A 24,613-nucleotide genomic window follows, 5' to 3' on the forward strand; every position below is an offset into this window, starting at 1 on the left:
TATACCAGACTTGAGGTTGTTTGTCGGTGAGTCAGACCATAGTAACTTTATAGTATGTAAGGAGGACTCAACAAAATTAAGGTTGGAAGATGAGAAAAGAAAGGTGGATAGGTTGAAGAGGGGATAACCAACCAAAAAGGAGATAAACCAGAGGAGGTTACCAAAGACATGTCCATTAAAGTGATTTAGATGAGATCATAAATAAGGAATATAGATATTATATAATTAAGTAGGTAATTAAAACAAATGTTAGGTAGTAGAATCGTGAATTAGACACACACCTTTTACTCGTTGGCCATTTTCACAGCAGCTGATGATGATGATGATGGCACCGGAGTACCTAAAAAGGTCTGTCATAAAATATTATCATAATAATAATAACAATAAATTATTTCACTTCCTTATAATATAATTTTGGCATCTCCACTAACAAAAGTATAGGAGTACACGTGTGGAAGAATAAAGGAAGTTCTGGCATCTCCACTAATCTTTATTTTGGGGTTTATAGATAAATATACGAGTAAACGTCAAGTCAATTGAAGTAAATATTACCTACCTTCACCTGAAAAAGGAAATGGAGTTTTGGCATCTCCACTAATAACGTTAGGTTTTGTAATTTGTAATGATAAAAGTATCAAACATGCCAACATTAGTTTTAATCAAAGTTTCTTGCATTTAAAAAAGATCATTTCTTTTGTCCTCCCTTTAACCTTTTAATAAAAGATCATACTGATAACCAGTCCTGCAGTCCTCCCTTTAACTTAACTTGAGCACCAACCAACCCCAACGAAAACAGTTAACCACTTATGCAATGAAAGGAAAAATCTCTAGCTCTTCGTTTTGAAAATGTTAAAATCCTCCATTCTCTTTTCAATCTCGACCATTGTATCTTCACATTATTTGGAACAGATGTTCTGATTGATGTCAGAAGATCTGGATACAAAATCCCCTAAAGTCCTCTCGAGCTAAACCATCAACTCTCAGACCTACTTTTTATCTCAATTTCAATTTAATGTTTACGACCTCACTCCAAAAATGGCCTCCTTTTTTTCAAGTTGTAGATCAATCAATTTTTTTCAAGGGATAATACCTACTAAAATGTAGAGAGATTTACCTAATTCATTAGGGACATGAGAGGTAGAGTGTTAAGCAATTTGAGTGGTTTTCTGGTTTCACTAGGTTTTTTACTTTTTTAATTAGTTTCAAGGAAAGATGTTCCTTTGATTTTTTTGTTCTTGAAAGGGGCAAATTTTGAAGACCAATTTCCTAACATACCTATTTAGAAGAAGTATAGGTAATAAATTTATAAATATGTTCTTGAAAGGGGCAAATTTTGAAGACCAATTTCCTAACATACCTATTTAGAAGAAGTATAGGTAATAAATTTATAAATAATAATAGGTAAATATGTACAAAATAAACTACCTATTACCTATTCAATTCTGTCTCCATGTATGATACAGCTAGGTCTTATTGGTAATCTACTTCATCCAGGATTTTCAGGAAAACCCTGCTCAAAGAATTTTCAAGGGTGCACAATTTTTGTTCCTCAACAATGGCTTCCAACCAAAACACAAAAACATTTTGTCTCGAAATCTCAAGCAGATAGCTAGATACTAGAAGATAGGCAGGGGGGGGATTGTCTCACAGAGGGGCATTTGGTAAAAAAAGATTTTAACAAAATTATTTTTAACGCTTGACAGATTTTATACAAATAATTTGTTCCTCAACAATGGCTTCCAACCAAAACACAAAAACATTTTGTCTCAAAATCTCAAGCAGATAGCTAGATACTAGAAGATAGGCAGGGGGGATTGTCTCACAGAGGGGCATTTGGTAAAAAAAGATTTTAACAAAATTATTTTTAACGCTTGACAGATTTTATACAAATAATTAGCTCGCATAAGTTTCTAGTGTTCTTATAAAGATGTCAACTCAAGTATAGAGCTCAGGATACTTATTATCTACAAATTTTTTATCAACAGAATAAAAATCAAGAAAAAAGTAGAAGAAGAACCAGAAAGAAAAGAGCCCAAGTATTTTGAGCTTAGTAGGTGAATTTAATGCGACGAAGGTGATTATCCCCTATGTATTCTGTGGTACCTACGTTTTCATTAGTGCTACAATAGAAGAGTAAGGAAAAGAATCGAAGATTAAAAACAGATTTTGAAATCTCTTTCGCTCAGACCCAACTCCTAAATCCAAAGTAATTTTCACCGACTTTGGTGCGAAGAAATAAGCTATAGAAAAATCTGGTAGGTACTTTGAGACCCAAAATCGATTTATTGTGTGTAAAACATAGGTAGATAGTATATCCCTTAGAGAGGGAGGGAGAAAGAATTTGATACTCATTTTAGATAAGTCAAGCTGTGTCCACACATAGTTGTTGCCGTCGATCGACGAGGTGAAGAGGTGATGTTGTTGAGGCAGTGTACGGTTTCAGTCGACATCGATCAACGGTGTCGAGTATGTGTGGACATAGCTTTATGTTCTTTTACAACTAGGTATGCTCAAACGATGGGTGTAAGTGTTTGGAACATACTCATAAAAAAAACACACAATTAAAAAAGTCCGTGCCCACTCAATTAAAAGATGAATGGATTGGCCACACCGACTCTCAAAGTCAATAACAGGCACGTCACGTTTCTTGATAAATTACCACATTCTAAAACTACACGAGTATATTGTGTGTAAAACTCAAAATTGAGATTATTAAAATTTTCAACTACTCATCCGAGTGGAAAATCACATTCGTTGTACAATGTACATACACTAGTTCGTACTACATGTTCTAAAGGCCATTCATTCTCAAAGGCCGTGGCGCGGTGGTGAATTATTTTATTATTTTTACACTTTTTATTATTGGATTTATTATTAGTCTTGAATGCCGGTCGACGCTTCCATATCAGTGATTTTGTAGAATGCCCCCTCTCCCTTCCTCCCCCTTGCTTCTGTCCTACAGGGTTAGATAAATATAATTCATGACTGACCAAACTGGGGAGAATAGGGCCTCTTGACCAAAGTGGTTTCGGATTCTGTAGTTTGAGAATTACAATTTTATGAAAATGGGGCATAAAATTGATTCAATTAATCTCTGGGGAAAAATCAGTACCAACAATGTAACTTATTGGAGGTATTTGATTGGACTGTTAATTTTTCTGCCTGGGTATATGCTTTATCTTGTGATGACAATCTAGCTTGGTATTATCGTAAATCAAAAGCTTCCCCTTTTGCCTGTTAATGGCTCAGATTACTTGATTCAAACTTTGAAGCTTGACCTCCTCCGGTCGGATCAGTTTAGAGAGCGACATGTTAGTCTTTCATAGTCTGAAATACATAGGTTTAACTGGCAGAAACATGTGTTCAACCCTGTATAATACACAAAATTAGCGTCAATTTCAAGCTGTTTTCTGAAAAATTGTAATCTTGTTACATGTTACCTTATTATAGGCTGTTATGTGAGGAAGAGGGTGTGTGAGAGAGAAGGATGGAGAGAGAGAGAGAGAGAGAGAGAGAGAGAGAGAGAGAGAGAGGGAGAGAGAGAAAGAAGGGAAAGCTATTGACATATGACGTCAGTTTGTTAACAATCATGTTGTGTACTGATCATTTCCTAACAAACATGAAATGCACAGTTTTATTGATAAAGTAAACATTGGGAAGTATTAGGGGTGAGAGAGGGAAATAAAGTAAAGCTGTTCATACTAACAGCAAATTTAGCTACTACTGTAGTATAGCATCTAAGGTCTGGCAAAAATTATCTAGCATATACAGCAAAGGTATAAAAAAATTGTTGAGGGTTAATTTATTCCCGAGAATTTTTAGTATGCAATCATTCATCTTCTTGCATCTTTCTTTATATAATGTCGGGAAAAAGTTTGGGGAAAATTTAGCTACTACTGTAGTATAGCATTTAAGGTCTGGCAAAAATTATCTAGCATATACAGTAAAGGTATAAAAAAATTGTTAAGGGTTAATTTATTCCCGAGAATTTTTAGTATGCAATCATTCATCTTCTTGCATCTTTCTTTATATAATGTCGGGAAAAAGTTTGGGGAAATTTTCGAATAAGGAAATTAATTTCGGATTCATTTATTTCCTAATAAAAGAATATTGTAATGAGGAGGAAGAAGAACAAGAAAGAGGAGCTAAACTTGATGAAACAAGTCGTACACACAAAATACCAATTGATTTGATTACGTGTGAAACCACAGAGCTATGAAAAATTTCAAAAGAACATCAGCAGGAGGTTTGCCTTGCATTGTACCCAAACCTCAAGGGAGGAATTAATTAGAAGAAAAAAGGGTAAAAAAAGGAGAATATGAAAAGGGAAGATTTATATGGAAAATCAAAATAGAAGAATTCGAACGAACTCACACGGAAACTGATTTTCAGAGTAATTTGGAGTTTTTTATTTCCGAGGAAGGAGAAAAATTAATTGCTCCTCTAGGCGATTGTTGAGAACGTTTTGATTCCGCTGAAAAAAGTTTAAATTTTGTTTGAAAATATGAAATGATTTTTTAATCCTGAAATAAACCGAAAGAGAGTTGTATTTTTTCATTAATTAAAAGACTAATTTTATTACTTGTACCTAAGCTACCTCAGTGTTGCAGTGCTTACTATTCTCTCAAGAATAGAGCTTTTTTTATGCTGTCTCAATCACCTAATTTGAGAGTCAGTCAATTCTCTCGAAGATGAGATGACCCCCCAAAAATCATTAGGTTTCGCATAGGAGATAAATGACAAGTAGCTAAAAGGGAAAACTGAAAGAATGAAAAGGAAAAGATTTCGATAATTATATCAAGAAACCCGAACAAGGAATGAAGAAGATTTCAGAAGAAGCATGGAAATTGAATTTCAAACAATTTCATACGGTAATGGAATTCACTCTCTGACCACCCTTCCTTCTGTGGTAATCTTTTGTTGTGAAATCAAAAAGGCCTCCTCTCAGTCTTTATTATGATTTCAAAATGGCGGAAACTTCTGCGTTCCTTTACTTTCGTGTTATCTTCGAAATATCGGAATAAATAACCCTTGTTGTAAGAGCTTTTCGTTATCTTTCAAATTCATCTTCTGTTCTATGGAAACTTGGGTGAGAAGAGAATAGAAATAGACAGATCAAAATGCCACTCTAGTTAATGATGATGGAAAAATAATAACCTGCGTTCCTTTACTTTCGTGTTATCTTCGAAATATCGGAATAAATAACCCTTGTTATAAGAGCTTTTCGTTATCTTTCAAATTCATTTTCTGTTCTATGGAAACTTGGGTGAGAAGAGAATAGAAATAGACAGATCAAAATGCCACTCTAGTTAATGATGATGGAAAAATAATAAGTACCTATTAATGTGTTAGGTACCTATTAGATTTGTGAAAACAAAGTTTGTAAAAAAAAGTTCCAAAGTACCTACCTATACTTAAAACCGTCTTAAGAGGTACCTATACCGTCTTTTAGAGATAGTAATAATTACCCACTGGCGTGCCGTAGACCCCGTGAAGCCAATACAATAACACCCTAATTAGGTATTAGATTACTTTAAAGAAATAGAACTCCATAAATACACCTAATACTTTAATACAATCATAATGCCAATGGTTACGTACATAATTATGTAACATAGCAAAGGTACCAAATCCCGAAATTTAAAAATGCTGTTTGATCCCTTATTTATTGACATCTTGAAAAGAAAACGGTTTTAAGTTCAAGAAAGCGAAACACGATATTTTCATCTTTTAATTCTAACAAATTTAAATTAATTTTAAATCAGAAGAAAAGAAAAGAAGATACAATATCATAACTGTGTTTTATCCTTTTCATGAACAATTATTGAAGATCCCTGAAACCGATATGATCCGTGCATTGAAATTTGTTATACATTTGGGATAGATGAAACCTATTCATTTATATGTGTTGAATTACCAAGACCACACGTTAAACATACTAGTTTATTATACCTATGAACTAGATACCAGATATTTAAGATGCTTATTTAGTACCTACTTACCTTGTACCTATGTATTATTCTTTTATCCTGAAAAATCAACAAAACAAAAGAATTACCTAGTTTTGTAAAAGTGGCAACTTCAATTAGTGCCTAACTTTGGGTTAGTGGAGACACCATTTGCACATCACAATAATTTTAATATTAGTGGAGATGTCATTTTCCCAATCCCAATAACATTAAATTTACAGACAGTCGAGTCTCTTTTTACGAAACTTCTAAATAGACATAGGGGAAAAATGGGAAATAAAGAGACAAAATTAGGAAAACTGAAAAGGGGAAATAAAAAGAGAAGAAAAATTACCATACAAAAGTGCTGCCGTTTGAATGGTGAAAAGGCGTGCATATATTTAGGATGATTGTTGCTTTTAATGTGTTAGGTACCTATTAGATTTGTGAAAACAAAGTTTGTTAAAAAAAGTTCCAAAGTACCCTATACTTAAAACCGTCTTAAGAGGTACCTATACCGTCTTTAGAGATAGTAATAATTACCCACTGGCGTGCCATAGACCCCGCGAAGCCAATACGATAACACCCTGATTAGGTATTAGATTACACTTCAAAGAAATAGAACTGCATAAATACACCTAATACTTTAATACATAATGCCTATGGTTACGTACATAATTATGTAACATAGCAAAGGTACCAAATCCCGAAATTCAAAAAATGCTGTTTGATCCCTTATTTATTGACATCTTAAAAAGAAAACGGTTTTAAGTTCAAGAAAGCGAAACACGATATTTTCATCTTTTAATTCTAACAAATTTATTAATTTTAAATCAGAAGAAAAGAAGATACAATATCATAACTGTGTTTTATCCTTTTCATGAACAACTGAAGATCCCTGAAACCGATATGAACCGTGCATTGAAATTTGTTGTTCATTTGGGATAGACGATACCCATTCATTTATGTTGAATTACCAAGACCACACGTTAAACATACTAGTTTATTATACCTATGAACTAGATACCAGCTATTTAAGATGCTTATTTAGTACCTGTTTATCTTGTATCTATGTATTTTTCTTTTATCCAGAAAAAAAAAGAATTAGGTAGGTACCTAGTTTTGTAAAAGTGGCAACTTCAATTAGTGCCTAACTTTGGGTTAGTGGAGACACTATTTGCACATCACAATAATATTTTAATATTAGTGGAGATGTCATTTTCCCAATAACATTTACAGACAGTCGAGTCTCTTTTTACGAAACTTCTAAAGTAGACATAGGGGAAAAATGGGAAATAAAGGACAAAATTAGGAAAACTGAAAAGGGAAAATAAAAAGAGAAGAAAAATTACCATACAAAAGTGCTGCCGTTTGAATGGTGAAAAGGCGTGCATATATTTAGGATGATTGTTGCTTTTTCTCTTCAATAGACCACAAATTACCAACCTCTTGTCACTTTGTAAATTAGTCTCGAATGAGTTTACACTTTACACATGTGTACCTATCTAATTTTCAGTTTATCAAGTATAGTTATGTGATGAGCTCTTGTAAATTGACCTTAGCACATTAGTAGTTGAAGTAGTTGACCCTTAGGTGCTAATTGAAGCACACAATTAATGAAAATAGAATAGCATTTACCTTTTCAGGTTTTCATTTAAGGTCTTCAGGTTTTCCATACTAGGAATTTAAACGGCATTTCTGCTCTTAAATCCAAAATAGGTACATCTTTATACAGGGTAGACTTTCAGTTTATCAAGTATAGTTATGTGTTGAGCTCTTGTAAATTGACCTTAGCACATAGTAGTTGAAGTAGTTGACCCTAGGTGCTAATTGAAGCACACAATTAATGAAAATAGAATAGCATTTACCTTTTCAGGTTTTCATTTACCTTTTAAGGTCTTCAGGTTTTCCATACTAGGAATTTAAACGGCATTTCTGCTCTTAAATCCAAAATAGGTACATCTTTATACAGGGTAGAAAAACGATACTTTTCTCACCCTGTAATGTTTGTAAAAGACATATTTACACGATGCAAGCTTGAATAGAAGGCATGAGGTTCAATATTATGGAACTTGCATACAAATTAAACAGATATAATGTAGATGAGAGATACACAGCTTTAAATAATACTGATGACGTCATTGTGATGATTAGCACATTACTTTCTCAGGGTTAAAAATAAAAGTTACTTTCTCAGGTCTTAAAATAAAAGAGGGTTACTCTGAGGAATAAATAAATTTCTCAGATAAATTACATACCTATCCTGAGATAGATATTATACATACGTATGTAACATATTATCTCAGATTTCAGGTGCAGTAGGTTTTCCAGTAGTACCTACCTACAAATTTTGATCTCAACAAAAAGCTACTGATATAACTATCGTAAAAGCTGCATATATGCCTTGTGTGCCTCTACAGCATTTCATTAAAAGTATAAGAACTATGTTCAGCTCTCGGGCGTTTATAGGCTCATAGGCGTTCATGTTCAAGGAAATCACGCCCTATTTCAGTCTCAAGAGGAAAAATCTCCTCAAAAGGAAAGAAAAATCTCCTCGGAAGGAAATCCCCAACGAGGAAGCAGCTTAAACAATGAAAACCTAGGCATAGGCAGCTGTATGGAAGTTATAATCACCCAGCACCCTGCTCCCTCCTCTCCTCCCTGCGTTTTATAATTTTCATTTTTCAAATCCACCCAAGTGGAAACTGGGGGGACCACGTCTTGCGCAAACATTTCCCAGTTCTCTCGTACAGTTTATCTCTTCGCCCCTTTCAATACGCTTTTTCAATTTTAACCCCCACGCGGTGAGCCTAAATTTTGAATTTTACCTTGACGGTAAACGAGGACTTTTTAGTCCCTTTTGAGCAAGACCAAACAAGGCTTTTCCAGTTCCACTATGAATCTTGTCTGCGTGGTTCCGTGGTTAAAACGTTCGGTAAACAGGCGGGTGTGGGTTCAGCCCCGTTCAGGACATTTAATTTTATGATCGTTTCGAAATGCAAAATGTGACTGTAATACTGTTTACTTCCAACCAAAAGTTATAATAGGATTTAGCTTGCAACAATTTTATTCACCCTTAGTAGTAGTTACACCTGATTCAGGCATTTTTTTCTCTCTATAACAATTAGGTAGGTGTGTACATACCTACATGACAAGAAGTTTGAATTCGATTACTTGCCTGTTGCCCAGTACGGGTTAATACAAATGGAAGATTACAAGGTTTTTCTCGCTATCTGAGTATCTTTTGTGGGAGTAATAAGATAGATAGAAAGATAGTAGGTAGCAAGATAAGAGCTATGAAGAGATATCTCCTTCATACCTTCAGCCCAATATTAGACAGACTAGTTTGGTATGAAAGAATGTAGACTCGTATAAATGCTACTCGAATGGACCTACTTATTAATTTACCTACTGGCTCTTTTGGGAGTCAAATGCATGTGATAGATTGGCTAAATAATTTGAGGTAGGTAGGTACCTATTTTTAGCAAAATTGACGGTATATCCAAGTAGAGGTATTTCCAGAACTGAAAACAATAATAGGCGAGTTAAAAAATGCATTGACCCCAAACCGGCCTGCAGTGTTCGTCTCGAGGGTACCTAGTTAGTTACTTTTGAAACAAATCTTCTAAGAAAGGCAGTTCAAATATGTAGGTATTATTATTCAATGATCTATTGTACTATAGGAATTAAAAATAGAAAATAGTAGGTAACCTATTTTAGTAGGACTCCACGCATAGTAGGTACCTATGTACTTACCTAGGTCGGTTTGTGTACCTACCTTACTGGTAACTTCATAATGAAATAGAACAACAATTGGAACAATAAATAATAAGCTATAGAAAAGAAATACAAAATATATATTAAATCAATATCTTAAGTATTATTTGTTGACAAATCAATTTCATTGTATCAATGTCCCCAATACAAATTGTAGTCCCCATTCTCCCAAGTAAACTATCCCCATTGATGAGGATTGTATTTCTGTATTATTTTGATAATTGCATTATTGTGATTATATTTTTATTGGATTTGTCATATTTTATCCCCCAACTGTAGGTAGCTAGTGATGTTTGTTTTATGGATCGTTCTTTGTTGATTTCGGCCTTGCAAACTTTTGTGTAATTTTCCGATTTTCTATGGACCTTGGATCTCATCTTATTAGGGTATCCTCAGTGCTAAATAGGAAAGAAAAACACAGCTGAAAAAGAAAACACTTTTACAAAAATGAGAAACTGAAAAGCGATTGATAACCGAAATTGCTCGAAACAATCTCTTAAAAAAAAAAAAAAAAAAAAAAAAAAAATTTGGGGGGTAAATCACACGGGAGAATATGAAAAGGGAAGATTTATATCATGGAAAATCAAAATAGAAGAATTCGAACGAACTCACACGGAAACTGATTTTCAGAGTAATTTGGAGTTTTTTTATTTCCGAGGAAGGAGAAAAATTAATTGCTCCTCTATAGGCGATTGTTGAGAACGTTTTGATTTCGCTGAAAAAAGTTTAAATTTTGTTTGAAAATATGAAATGATTTTTTAATCCTAAAATAAACCGAAAGAGAGTCGTAATTTTTTCCTTAATTGAAAGACTAATTTTATTACTTGTACCTAACCTACTTCAGTTACAGTGCTTACTATCCAAGGTGACGAAAATGGGGCTTATATAAAACTGATTCAATTAATCTCTGGGGGAAAAATCAGTACCAACAATGCAACGTATTGGAGGTATTTGATTGGACTGTTAATTTTTCTGCCTGGGTATATGCTTTATCCTGTGATGACAATCTAGCTTGGTACTATCGTAAATCAAAAGCTCCCCCTTTTGGCTATTAATGGCTCAGATTACTTGATCCAAACTTTGAAGCTTGACGTCCTCCGGTCGGATCAGTTTAGAGAGCGACATGATACAAAAATGTTAGTCTCTCACAGTCTGAAATACATAGGTTTAACTGGCAGAAACATTGTGTTCAACCCTGTATAATACACAAAATTAGCGTCAATTTCAAGCTGTTTTCTGAAAAATTGTAATCTTGTTACATGTTACCTTATTGTCAGAAATTGCATTCAAAATATGGATTTAGACATCTAGATCATCTACCTAGGCGTCTAGGCCGGAATGAGTGGCAAAAATACCTAACCTATTCAAAGGATAGAATTCCAATCAAAATATTGACACAAACAAATCGAAATGGAATTACATATTTTGTTGTGGTTTTTGATTCTTTCAAAGAGAGCACAGTAGGGGGTTTGACATCATCATTTTTCTTCATTCTTGTTGTTATTGATACAACCACTTCAGAAGTACAATTTGTTATAGTAGGGGTAGGCCCTTTTCTATTCTACGGAATACGTAATAATTTCCCTAGTTTATTTTCTCTGGTACTCATTAGGAGTTGGAGTTGCATTTAGGAGCAAAGTAGGTTGTGCTTTTTAATATTTTGATGTAGGTATATTGCACTTGGCCGAGAGTAAACTCTCAGCAAAAAGAAGATCAATTAATATCAACAGCAAAAAGAAGATCAAAAAGAAATCAATTAATACCTACGTAAGTTCCCAGGTAAAATTAATCAAATTCACTTACCGAATGTCTACCCGCAAACCTCGTTCTAAATTTCCCATCCGAACGCACTAAAATGAAAGTAAGGTTCTTTAAAACGTCCTTGGTATGAAATTATGCTGTCGACAGATTAAAAAACCACTTCAACCTCAAAAAAAGTCTCGGGAAGATGAAAAAACCCATCAACTCCGAATGTTTTGTTGGGAGAATTTCGTTGTTGTGACATTTCTATAAAAAGGTCGAAAATAGAGGCAGCCTTTCGGAGGCCTTTTCTAAAGAATAAAGGTATTGAGGAGTTTAACTATTCCTGTACCTATAGGAAAAAAATTGAGATATAGATCAAAGGATCAGTGACAGAATCTTAACATCAAAAAGGTCGCATTTTTGGAGCACTTATCTTTCCATCTAGTTTTTTCTATCTTGGTTACTCGTACAATCCGAAATAGGTATGTATTTCCAAATTTTCAAGTAGATATCAGACCATTAGAAAAGATCTATTAGAGAAGGGAGCTTATATTGCGTCAAAGCATATTAGAGGAAAAAATACTTTAGGACCTTTAGGTAATTTTAACTCTGCGAGTACATAACGATACTACCTACATATAACCTTTTGAAGTTTTAGATTTTTGAAAATCAGCCTTACAATAAAATTATTTACATTGACCCATTTATCTAATTTTCACTCCACTTTTCTGTTTCGGCAGGTGTCTTCAATTAACCGGGTCCTCCGAAATCTCGCCGCTCAAAAGGAGCAGCAAGCCTCCGCCCACAACCAGACCAGTGAAACCGTCTACGATAAACTGCGCATGTTCAACGGGCAGCCTGGGTGGGCATGGTACCCGGGTTCGACTCCCCCCCCAAGCCCCGCCCATCTCGCTCTTCCACACAACCCTGGCTCCGTCACACCCATCTCCCGGGACGACGCTAAAGGTAAGTTCATATCTATCGGGAAATATTTACTTATAATTTTTGACCTCAAGTTCATACTCATACCTATTGGCTCTTCTTCTTCTTCCTCCTCCTCCATTTTTTGACTGAAACAGCAAATCCACTTTAGCTATGCTACTGGCCATAATTCAACTTTATAAATTTTGATTAGATTTTTTGTTTGTTTGTGAAAGAGGGGTCTGTACCGAGAGAGGTCTTATTGACTCGAATTCCAAGAGAGAAAGACAGGTTTTCGATAAAAACTCATTTTCGACAAGAAAAGAACGAAATCTTTCCAAACCAGAGATCACGAATTTAGCGTGAATAATGATTCAAAATAGGGAGCAAGTATCAAGGTTTTGGAACTGATGAATGGACCAGGAATTTCACGATGTGTATAGTATTCTGACTTGGCGGGGCGGAGTGCGGTAGCACTCCTCCCAAGGTATTTTGCTAAGAGCTCAATGGCCCGTTTCGGTAGTGTAGCGGTTAAGACCCTCGCTGGGTTAGAGGGAGATCCCGGGTTCGAATGATATTTTGTCACACAAAAGGCATGATATTTTTCTTTGGTTACAGATTCAAGCGCAATACTATAGTTAAAGTTATTTTTGAGGTAAAAAGATTTGTTTGTGTCATTTGGGTTGGGTGGAAAACCTCCTTTTGGAGAATCCTGCACATTAAATAAAGTCATAAAAAAAGACAAGCCTTCTTATAGTGAAATATTCAAAATCTTGGCTGCTCTAGAAGCAAGACTGGTTTTCTCAGGGATAGTTTCCTTACAAAGAAAATCAAACCTCCTCATGCGAAAGACAGGAACACATGTCATAGACCTTTACGAAACAATAAACGATTGAAACAAAGAACTGAGAGACAGACAAGAAACATGCAGACAAAGGGAAAAAAAGAAAATGAAAACTCCATCAAGAAACAACGCAACACACACAGAACAGTAAATACGTAGAAGGAAAGTCAACAAAAAGACAAGAAGTTTGACTGAAAACAACAAGAAAAATAAATAGAACCATTAGAAGAAGTAATGGCGGAGAGAAGTAGGAAGAGAAGGAGGAGGAGAAGAAGGACGGACGGAGAGGAGTTGAAGTGAGAGGAGGAGAAGAAAAAGAACTATTGAACTACCTACGTAAAAAGCTTGTTTTGGTGGAATTGAAAACAGTGCAGGACTGTACAATATGGACATGTACATTGGTAGATTGTCCAGAGAAATAGGTATTGCAAAGGATTGGAAAGCCCTTCCTTAAAAAGTTTTCTTGGTTCAATTTGCTTTCGAGTGTAAAGAGAAGCAATGTACCAAAAGAAGCCCAAATGCAAAAAAAAAGTTTAAAATACATAAATCCCCCAAATAAGACCAACATGAAAATGAAAGTTCACATGATACTGTAGAACCGAGGACCATGCAGGTACTTACTTGTATGTCCAAAATTTACGCCACTGCGAAGGAACACAAATAGGAAGATAATAACGCCAACTTTTCCCTTAGAAAGAGGAGTAAAGGGATGAAATAAAGTGGGAGAAGGAGAAGACGAAGAAGCTGAAGAGGAGGGGGAGAGAAAGGAGAAAGACGGGGTTAGCATTCTGCAAAACTGTGATGGAAAAAGATATGATAAAATTGGAAATACGTATGGGAAACACAGAAGGGAGAGGGGTGGAAACGAAAAAACGAGGTAGCATGTAGAGAAAGTCAGAGGGAGAGAGAGACAAGTAGGTTGATATAGTGAGATATCAGACAGATAGTGAAAGAGAAAGAACGGAGAGCTGAAAAAGAGAAAAAATTTCCGTGAAGAGTAAAAATAAAATGAGAAAAAAAAAAAAGAGTGGCCCGGAGGGGGTTGGGGGAAATTTTCCAATCATACGTAGAGGGTTGTACTCAGTCGGGCGAAAGAATGTTATGTGCATATCGCTATGTGAATATTGTACCTACAGGGTGATTCATTCTCCCATGGTAAAGCTGGTTGGGAAGGCGAAATCCAGATTTTTTTCCACACCACCCCGATAGCTCCAAGTCATAAGGGTTGGAAAAATGAACGAACAAAGAAGGGACCCAGTCGGGAAACTGGGAAGAGGGCAAGAGGAGCCAATTCGGTAAAAATCCAGAAACGGAATGAAGAAGAAGAAGAAGAAGAAGAAGAAGAAGAAGAAGAAGAAGAAGAAGAAAACAATGAGTTTGTAAATGTTGTTACCAAATCCTAAAAAAAATTCCATCGATAGATGGGCTTGTAGATGATGAGATAATAATAGGTAGACACATTTGAATTTTTCATTTGCTGAACAGGGGGCTCCATTTCTGTACCTTAGCTAACATACAATTCTAAATGTCTCATTTCAGAACATGAAAGTAATGAAGAAGAAGAAGAAAACAATGAGTTTGTAAATGTTGTTACCAAATCCTAAAAAAAATTCCATCGATAGATGGGCTTGTAGATGATGAGATAATAATAGGTAGACACATTTGAATTTTTCATCTGCTGAACAGGGCTCCATTTCTGTACCTTAGCTAACATACAATTCTAAATGTCTCATTTCAGAACATGAAAGTAATTACTGAGATAATAGACACATTTGAATTTTTCATCTGCTGAATCTCCATTTCTGTTCCTTAACATTTTTCAAATTGTCTGATTTCAGAACATGAAAGTACCTCCGACATCAACTCAGAACCCAACAGTTCTGCGGACGAGGATTCACAAATGAGGCTCAGGCTGAAACGAAAGCTGCAGAGGAATCGAACCAGTTTCACCAACGAGCAAATCGATAGTCTGGAAAAAGGTAAGCATGCTTTCGATGAGTTTGAATGCTTTGAAATGTGTATCCTGTTGTTTAGTAGCTGGGAAGGTGGGTGCCTTGTAAGCGCTGGGTCGCGGGTTCGATTCCCACCCGGTGCGGATTTTATTCTGAACGGATGAGATTCGTTCTCGGAAAGGCTAGCTTTCTCCAATCCTGTCTTCTTTCTCTCTTTGATTTTGGTACAATAATACCTTGGTAGTTACAGTTTACTCTATCAAACTTCTTCAAATACCGACTGGATGATTTGACAGCTCCACTACCTAATTTCTTAGCTATCGATTTGATGATTTAGCTACCGATTGGGATTATTTGCTCACACCTAATTATTTGATAAATGACTTTTTGTTTCCAGAGTTTGAGAGGACGCATTACCCTGACGTGTTTGCTCGGGAGAGGTTGGCAGACAAAATAGGACTCCCTGAAGCCCGGATACAGGTAAGATACTATGGCAAAATTCTATTTATACCCATTACCTAGTTATTTATTTATCCATGTATTTAGATACAGGTTTTATATTATTTTTTTACCAAGTATATTATTTTGTACCAAGTACTGCTAATGGGTAGGTACTCTAACCGAGTGTTGATGCAATAGATTTGAACTTTTGAAGGACTGCCTTCGTCAAACATTGTTTACATCTTAGCGGGAACGTGTTTTTTTTTTTTTTTTTTTTTTTTTTTTTTTTTAAGGCAGCCTTTCGGAGACCTTTTCTAAAGAATAAAGGTATTGAGGAGTTTAACTATTCCTGTACCTATAGGAAAAAAATTGAGATGTAGATCAAAGGATCAGTGACAGAATCTTAACATCAAAAAGGTCGCATTTTTGGAGCATTTATCTTTCAATCTAGTTTTTTCCATCTTGGTTACTCGTACAATCCGAAATATTTATTTCCAAATTTTCAAGTAGATATCAAACCATTAGAAAAGATCTATTAGAGAAGGGAGGGTATATTGCGTCAAAGCATATTAGAGGAAAGAATACTTTAGGACCTTTAGGTAATTTTAACTCTACGAGTACATAACTACATCTATAAACTTTTGAAGTTTTAGATTTTTGGAAAATCAGCCTTACAATAAAATTGTCCTAAACTATGCAGTCCAATAGTCCTAAACTAAAATGGACGCGGCACATCAGGGATCAAGAAGAGACCGCCTTAACATAAAAAAAACAATAAAATTATTTACATTGACCCATTTATCTAATTTTCACTCCACTTTTCTGTTTCGGCAGGTGTCTTCAATTAACCGGGTCCTCCACCCATTTTTATTTCCTCCATATTCCAAAGTAATATTTTTGTATTTTGAAATATGTAGGTACTCGTATATCCATTTTCGGACCTCTTCAGCTTAAACAAAACACACAAGGTTAAGAAAAACCAAATGTTCCTCGTTACGTTCATTTGTTGTCCGAAAAGGAAAACCCCATTTCTTCTCAATTGACTGGTCACAAGTTACAGGCATGAAGTTAATTACACATCCCTCTTCATTTGCTACTTTCTGTGAGTGAGGGGATCCGAACAACATAAATAAAAACCTGATATACAGGGTGTTAAAATGGAGGTAGAAGGAGGAAAAACACCGGATTTAACTGAATACCTGATTAAATCGGACTGATAATCCTGAAATCACACAAAGAGAAACACTAAACTTTATTGACGGACTGCCCAAAGTTTTGGTTGCCAAACGACAAGGCGTACTTTTCAGACAGAATTGTTGCAGTTGAAATTGAAATTTTTTAGGCACCAATTTGCCTAAAGGTGTGTCCAAACATAGTCGACCGACGAGGAAGTGAAACTATGTTGTCGAGGCAGTGTGGACGGTTCAGTCAACTTGGATCGACGGCCGGTCAACTATGTGTGGACATACCTCAATACTGAAATACCTAGGTGGAAAAAAGAGTATTTAATGGATTTTTCCTAAAAGTCCATTTTCGTTAAAACTTGGACGCGCACTTGAACCACCCAGTTTATTGCATCACACACAAAGGGGAGTAAAATCGAGGGAGGGAGAGAAATAATTTTGTAAATTTTTAAATGTTCATTTTCCACACGGTTCTTATTGTATGTGAATAAACAAAGCGATCTTTTGTTTCCCTCTGGTAAAGATTTCACTTTGCAACTTACAGCTCTTGATATGAACTTTCGCCCCGCCCATTCACTTGTTCTATTCAAAATCAAATTAGCATCTTTTTAATTTTTCTTTACAAGAAAACAAGAAATATAAGGTGTGCTTGCATGGTAATTATTTATGTAACGTGGAAATGTGGAAAAATGAGACAGGGGGAAAATATGAGTTGAACAGTTCAATACCTAGCTACAGAGTGAAAAGAAAACATAGAAAATACCTAGCTGTTGCGAGACACTTAAATAAGTTGTTCCTATACAAATAAACCAAATTGAATCGATACCATAACTATACACAGATGATTTGGCATCTCGACTAATTCAGATGCTATCTATGTGCCAAACTCGATCTTTTGTAGGTGTTTAGAAGTAGGTACGCACACAAACTAAACATTAAAAAGTTTCAAGTACAAAACTGAATTGATTAAAAGTTAAACATCAACAACAAATGTACCCATCAACATCAAATGTACCATATGTCTTCCAAAAGAGGGTTTGATCCCAAATTAACTTATTTTGAAAGCTTTCATACACCGACCTCAAACCCCAAAGATATAACATTTCCCAACCCCCTGTCCCATGTCTATTGTGAATCTGTAATTGTTGAAACCCATCCTCCCAGTGCCCCTAATTTTATTGAATAGATATCTAATGATTTAAACCCTATCTTTGGATCTGTTTGTAGTATTTATCTCTTAAGTTATTACTCACGTATGTAACATATTATCTCAGATTTCAGGTGCAGTAGGTTTTCCAGTAGTACCTACCTACAAATTTTGATCTCAACAAAAAGCTACTGATATAACTATCGTAAAAGCTGCATATATGCCTTGTGTGCCTCTACAGCATTTCATTAAAAGTATAAGAACTATGTTCAGCTCTCGGGCGTTTATAGGCTCATAGGCGTTCATGTTCAAGGAAATTACGTATGTAACATATTATCTCAGATTTCAAGTGCAGTAGGTTTTCCAGTAGTACAAATTTTGATCTCAACAAAAAGCTACTGATATAACTATCGTAAAAGCTGCATATGCCTTGTTTGCCTCTACAGCATTTCATTAAAAGTATAAGAACTATGTTCAGCTCTCGGGCGTTTATAGGCTCATAGGCGTTCATGTTCAAGGAAATCACGCCCTATTTCAGTCTCAAGAGGAAAAATCTCCTCAAAAGGAAAGAAAAATCTCCTCGGAAGGAAATCCCCAACGAGGAAGCAGCTTAAACAATGAAAACCTAGGCATAGGCAGCTGTATGGAAGTTATAATCACCCAGCACCCTGCTCCCTCCTCTCCTCCCTGCGTTTTATAATTTTCATTTTTCAAATCCACCCAAGTGGAAACTGGGGGGACCACGTCTTGCGCAAACATTTCCCAGTTCTCTCGTACAGTTTATCTCTTCGCCCCTTTCAATACGCTTTTTCAATTTTAACCCCCACGCGGTGAGCCTAAATTTTGAATTTTACCTTGACGGTAAACGAGGACTTTTTAGTCCCTTTTGAGCAAGACCAAACAAGGCTTTTCCAGTTCCATTATGAATCTTGTCTGCGTGGTTCCGTGGTTAAAACGTTCGGTAAATAGGCGGGTGTGGGTTCAGCCTCGTTCAGGACATTTAATTTTATGATCGTTTCGAAATGCAAAATGTGACTGTAATACTGTTTACTTCCAACCAAAAGTTATAATAGGATCTATGAATCTTGTCTGCGTGGTTCCGTGGTTAAAACGTTCGGTAAACAGGCGGGTGTGGGTTCAGCCCCGTTCAGGACATTTAATTTTATGATCGTTTCGAAATGCAAAATGTGACTGTAATACTGTTTACTTCCAACCAAAAGTTATAATATGATTTAGCTTGCAACAATTTTATTCACCCTTAGTAGTAGTTACACCTGATTCAGGCATTTTTTTTTTTCTCTATAACAATTAGGTAGGTGTGTACATACCTACATGACAAGAAGTTTGAATTCGATTACTTGCCTGTTGCCCAGTGCGGGTTAATACAAATGGAAGATTACAAGGTTTTTCTCGCTATCTGAGTATCTTTTGTGGGAGTAATAAGGTAGATAGATAGATAGTAGGTAGCAAGATAAGAGCTATGTAGAGATATCTCCTTCATACCTTCAGCCCAATAATAGACAGAAGATTTGGTATGAAAGAATGTAGGCTCGTATAAATGCTACTCGGATGGACCTACTTATTTACCTACTGGCTTTTTTGGGAGTCAAATGCATGTGATAGATTGGCTAAATAATTTGAGGTAGGTAGGTACCTATTTTTAGCAAAATTTACGGTATATCCAAGTAGAGGTATTTCCAGAACTGAAGACAATAATAGGCGAGTTAAAAAATGCATTGACCCCAAACCGGCCTGCAGTGTTCGTCTCGAGGGTACCTAGTTAGTTACTTTTGAAACAAATCTTCTAAGAAAGGCAGTTCAAATATGTAGGTATTATTATTCAATGATCTATTGTACTATAGGAATTAAAAATAGAAAATAGTAGGTAACCTATTTTAGTAGGACTCCACGCATAGTAGGTACCTATGTACTTACCTAGGTCGGTTTGTGTACCTACCTTACTGGTAACTTCATAATGAAATAGAACAACAATTGGAACAATAAATAATAAGCTATAGAAAAGAAATACAAAATATATATTAAATCAATATCTTAAGTATTATTTGTTGACAAATCAATTTCATTGTATCAATGTCCCCAATACAAATTGTAGTCCCCATTCTCCCAAGTAAACTATCCCCATTGATGAGGATTGTATTTCTGTATTATTTTGATAATTGCATTATTGTGATTATATTTTTATTGGATTTGTCATATTTTATCCCCCAGCTGTAGGTAGTTAGTGATGTTTGTTTTATGGATCGTTCTTTGTTGATTTCGGCCTTGTAAACTTTTGTGTGATTTTCCGATTTTCTTTGAACCCTACCTTCTTACGAGTAGTGTACCATGCGTACGTAGGTGTGATTTATTGCTATACATAAGTGCACAAAAATAAGAAACTGAAAAGTAAATGATATCAACTGACATTGCTCGGAACTCGGAACAATAATCTTTTCTAAATGAAAATATGGGTGGTCTCTTCAGTAGCACCCAAAGATGTCAGAAATTGCATTCAAAACATGATTTTAGACATCTACGTCATGTACGTCAAGGACGGAATTGATTGGCAAAAATACCCAACCTATCCAAAGAATAGAATTCTAATCAAAATATTGACACAAACAAATCAAAGTGGAATTACATATTTTGTTGTGGTTTTTGATTCTTTCAACGAGAGCACAGTAGGGGGTTTGACATCATCATTTTTCTTCATTCTTGTTGTTATTGATACAACCATGCACTTCAGAAGTACAATTTGTTGTAGTAGGAATAGGTACGTAATAATTTCCCTAGTTTATTTTCTCTGGTACTCATTAGGAGTTGGAGTTGTATTTAGGAGCAAAGTAGGTTGTGCTTTTTAATATTTTGATGTAGGTATATTGCACTTGACCGAGAGTAAACTCTCAGCAAAAAGAAATCAATTAATACCTACGTAAGTTCCCAGGGAAAATTAATCAAATTCACTTACCGAATGTCTACCCGCAAACCTCGTTCTAAATTTCCCATCCGAACGCACTAAAATGAAAGTAAGGTTCTTTAAAACGTCCTTGGTATGAAATTATGCTGTCGACAGATTAAAAAACCACTTCAACCTCAAAAAAAAAAGTCTCGGGAAGATGAAAAAACCCATCAACTCCGAATGTTTTGTTGGGAGAATTTCGTTGTTGTGACATTTCTATAAAAAGGTCGAAAATAGAGGCAGCCTTTCGGAGGCCTTTTCTAAAGAATAAAGGTATTGAGGAGTTTAACTATTCCTGTACCTATAGGAAAAAAATTGAGATATAGATCAAAGGATCAGTGACAGAATCTTAACATCAAAAAGGTCGCATTTTTGGAGCACTTATCTTTCCATCTAGTTTTTTCTATCTTGGTTACTCGTACAATCCGAAATAGGTATGTATTTCCAAATTTTCAAGTAGATATCAGACCATTAGAAAAGATCTATTAGAGAAGGGAGCTTATATTGCGTCAAAGCATATTAGAGGAAAAAATACTTTAGGACCTTTAGGTAATTTTAACTCTGCGAGTACATAACGATACTACCTACATATAACCTTTTGAAGTTTTAGATTTTTGAAAATCAGCCTTACAATAAAATTATTTACATTGACCCATTTATCTAATTTTCACTCCACTTTTCTGTTTCGGCAGGTGTCTTCAATTAACCGGGTCCTCCGAAATCTCGCCGCTCAAAAGGAGCAGCAAGCCTCCGCCCACAACCAGACCAGTGAAACCGTCTACGATAAACTGCGCATGTTCAACGGGCAGCCTGGGTGGGCATGGTACCCGGGTTCGACTCCCACCCCAAGCCCCGCCCATCTCGCTCTTCCACACAACCCTGGCTCCGTCACACCCATCTCCCGGGACGACGCTAAAGGTAAGTTCATATCTATCGGGAAATATTTACTTATAATTTTTGACCTCAAGTTCATACTCATACCTATTGGCTCTTCTTCTTCCTCCTCCATTTTTTGACTGAAACAGCAAATCCACTTTAGCTATGCTACTGGCCATAATTCAACTTTATAAATTTTGATTAGATTTTTTGTTTGTTTGTGAAAGAGGGGTCTGTACCGAGAGAGGTCTTATTGACTCGAATTCCAAGAGAGAAAGACAGGTTTTCGATAAAAACTCATTTTCGACAAGAAAAACGAAATCTTTCCAAACGAATTTAGCGTGAATAATGATTCAAAATAGGGAGCAAGTATCAAGGTTTTGGAACTGATGAATGGACCAGGAATTTCACAATGTGTTGTGATGCTCATTTCACGTACATGTAACCCACATTGGTCACCCCTCCCCCCCCCTCCTCCTCAATACACTCCTGTCTCTCTTCCACTTGGCTTCACAAAATTCCAAAATCATGCAACCCAGAGTGTGTGTGAGAGTGAGAGAGAGAGAGAGAGAGAGAGAGAGAGAGAGAGAGAGGGAGAGAGGGGGAGAGGAGAAAAAAGGAGAGTGTGTTGTCTGCCACTGACATAATGTAATTTAGGGGATTGAAGACTTGCTCTCCTCTCTCTCTCTCTCTCTCTCATGTGTTCGATCCCTGAAGCCAATTATACGGATATCAGCAAGTTTATGTAGTTGGAGAATCCCAATCATTTTATCCTAAGGAGGAATATTGCGTCAGTAATTTGTCCCCCCCAAAAAAAAAAAAAAAAAAAAACTACCAAGATGTGACGAAATTGGTAGGTAGCCAGGTAGGTATCATAAATCAGTACCTATACCAAAGGTATTAGAATCCAAGGAACATGTTAATAACATTTTTTGCTTACTTACCTACCTGTAAAAACTAGGAAGGTAGGTAGGTACCAAATTCGATTTTTCAGACCTTTTCTAGCATTCTTACACCACTTAAATACAACTTTTAGCACGTTTGGCATACGTATACTATTCCACTTCGAATCCTAGGTAACTAAAGAGGTAGAAAACAGATCTATCTAACACAATTAAATCCAAAGTCAGTCGTGTGGAAGATCCAAGCCTAGATGATGATGATGCCGTAATATCGAGTATACATGATACTCGTAATACCTAACAGTATGTACTTAACCATATCTACATAACTATGTACATAGTCTCATACACAGACTTACATAATTATAAACGTACTACTAGCTTAGGGCATGTGAACTTCATAGTATTCTGACTTGGCGGGGCAGAGTGCTACCGCGCTCCTTTTAAGTCAAAATAACCCTTTTAACATTTTAGTTAAAATTTCCATGAGGTATTCTGCTAACAGCTTGATGACCTGCTTCGGTTGTGTAGCGGTTAAGACGCTCGTCGGGTTAGTGCGAGATCCTGGGTTCTAATCACCTAAAAGGCATGATATTTTGTCTTCTTTGATTACAGATTCAAGCGCAATATTAGTTAAAGTTTACTTTTGAGGTAAAAAGACTCACTTCTGGGATAAAAAGACTTGTCTGTCTCATTTGGGTTGGGTGGAAGACCTCCTTTTGGAGAATCCTGCACATTAAATAAAGTCATAAAAAAAAGACAAGCCTTCTTAGTGAAATATTCAAAATCTTGGCTGCTCTAGAAGCAAGACTGGTTTTCTCAGGGATAGTTTCCTTACAAAGAAAATCAAACCTCCTCATGCGAAAGACAGGAACACATGTCATAGACCTTTACGAAACAATAAACGATTGAAACAAAGAACTGAGAGACAGACAAGAAACATGCAGACAAAGGGAAAAAAAGAAAATGAAAACACCATCAAAAAAACAACGCAACACACACAGAACAGTAAATACGTAGAAGGAAAGTCAACAAAAAGACAAGAAGTTTGACTGAAAACAACAAGAAAATAGAACCATTAGAAGAAGTAATGGCGGAGAGAAGTAGGAAGAGAAGGAGGAGGAGAAGAAGGACGGACGGAGAGGAGTTGAAGTGAGAGGAGGAGAAGAAAAAGAACTATTGAACTACCTACGTAAAAAGCTTGTTTTGGTGGAATTGAAAACAGTGCAGGACTGTACAATATGGACATGTACATTGGTAGATTGTCCAGAGAAATAGGTATTGCAAAGGATTGGAAAGCCCTTCCTTAAAAAGTTTTCTTGGTTCAATTTGCTTTCGAGTGTAAAGAGAAGCAATGTACCAAAAGAAGCCCAAATGCAAAAAAAAAGTTTAAAATACATAAATCCCCCAAATAAGACCAACATGAAAATGAAAGTTCACATGATACTGTAGAACCGAGGACCATGCAGGTACTTACTTGTATGTCCAAAATTTACGCCACTGCGAAGGAACACAAATAGGAAGATAATAACGCCAACTTTTCCCTTAGAAAGAGGAGTAAAGGGATGAAATAAAGTGGGAGAAGAGGAAAAATGAGACAGGGGGAAAATATGAGTTGAACAGTTCAATACCTACCTACAGAGTGAAAAGAAAACATAGAAAATACCTAAGCTGTTGCGAGACACCTAAAGTTGTTCCTATACAAATAAACCAAATTGAATCGATACCATAACTATACACAGGTGATTTGGCATCTCGACTAATTCAGATGCTATCTATGTGCCAAACTCGATCTTTTGTAGGTCTTTAGAAGTAGGTAAGCACACAAACTAAACATTAAAAAGTTTCAAGCACAAAACTGAATTGATTAAAAGTTAAACATCAACAACAAATGTACCCATCAACATCAAATGTACCAT

The 24,613-nt window shown here is 35.8% G+C and overlaps 1 protein-coding gene across 1 annotated transcript in view; it reads left to right on the top strand.

Moving 5' to 3' along the window:
- Nucleotides 1–24,613, top strand: part of LOC103508662 (paired box protein Pax-6-like) — a 94,524-nt gene that overhangs the window by 60,028 nt on the left and 9,883 nt on the right. The window contains exons 7-10 of the mRNA XM_026823202.1: nucleotides 12,209–12,434; nucleotides 15,072–15,212; nucleotides 15,583–15,665; nucleotides 21,609–21,834. Of these exons, the coding sequence (XP_026679003.1) occupies nucleotides 12,209–12,434; nucleotides 15,072–15,212; nucleotides 15,583–15,665; nucleotides 21,609–21,834 (676 nt within the window). The remainder of the gene's footprint in view (nucleotides 1–12,208; nucleotides 12,435–15,071; nucleotides 15,213–15,582; nucleotides 15,666–21,608; nucleotides 21,835–24,613) is intronic.

This window comes from Diaphorina citri, unplaced genomic scaffold (assembly GCF_000475195.1).
Source record: "Diaphorina citri unplaced genomic scaffold, Diaci psyllid genome assembly version 1.1 scaffold421, whole genome shotgun sequence".
NCBI classification, from domain to species: Eukaryota; Metazoa; Arthropoda; class Insecta; order Hemiptera; family Psyllidae; genus Diaphorina; species Diaphorina citri.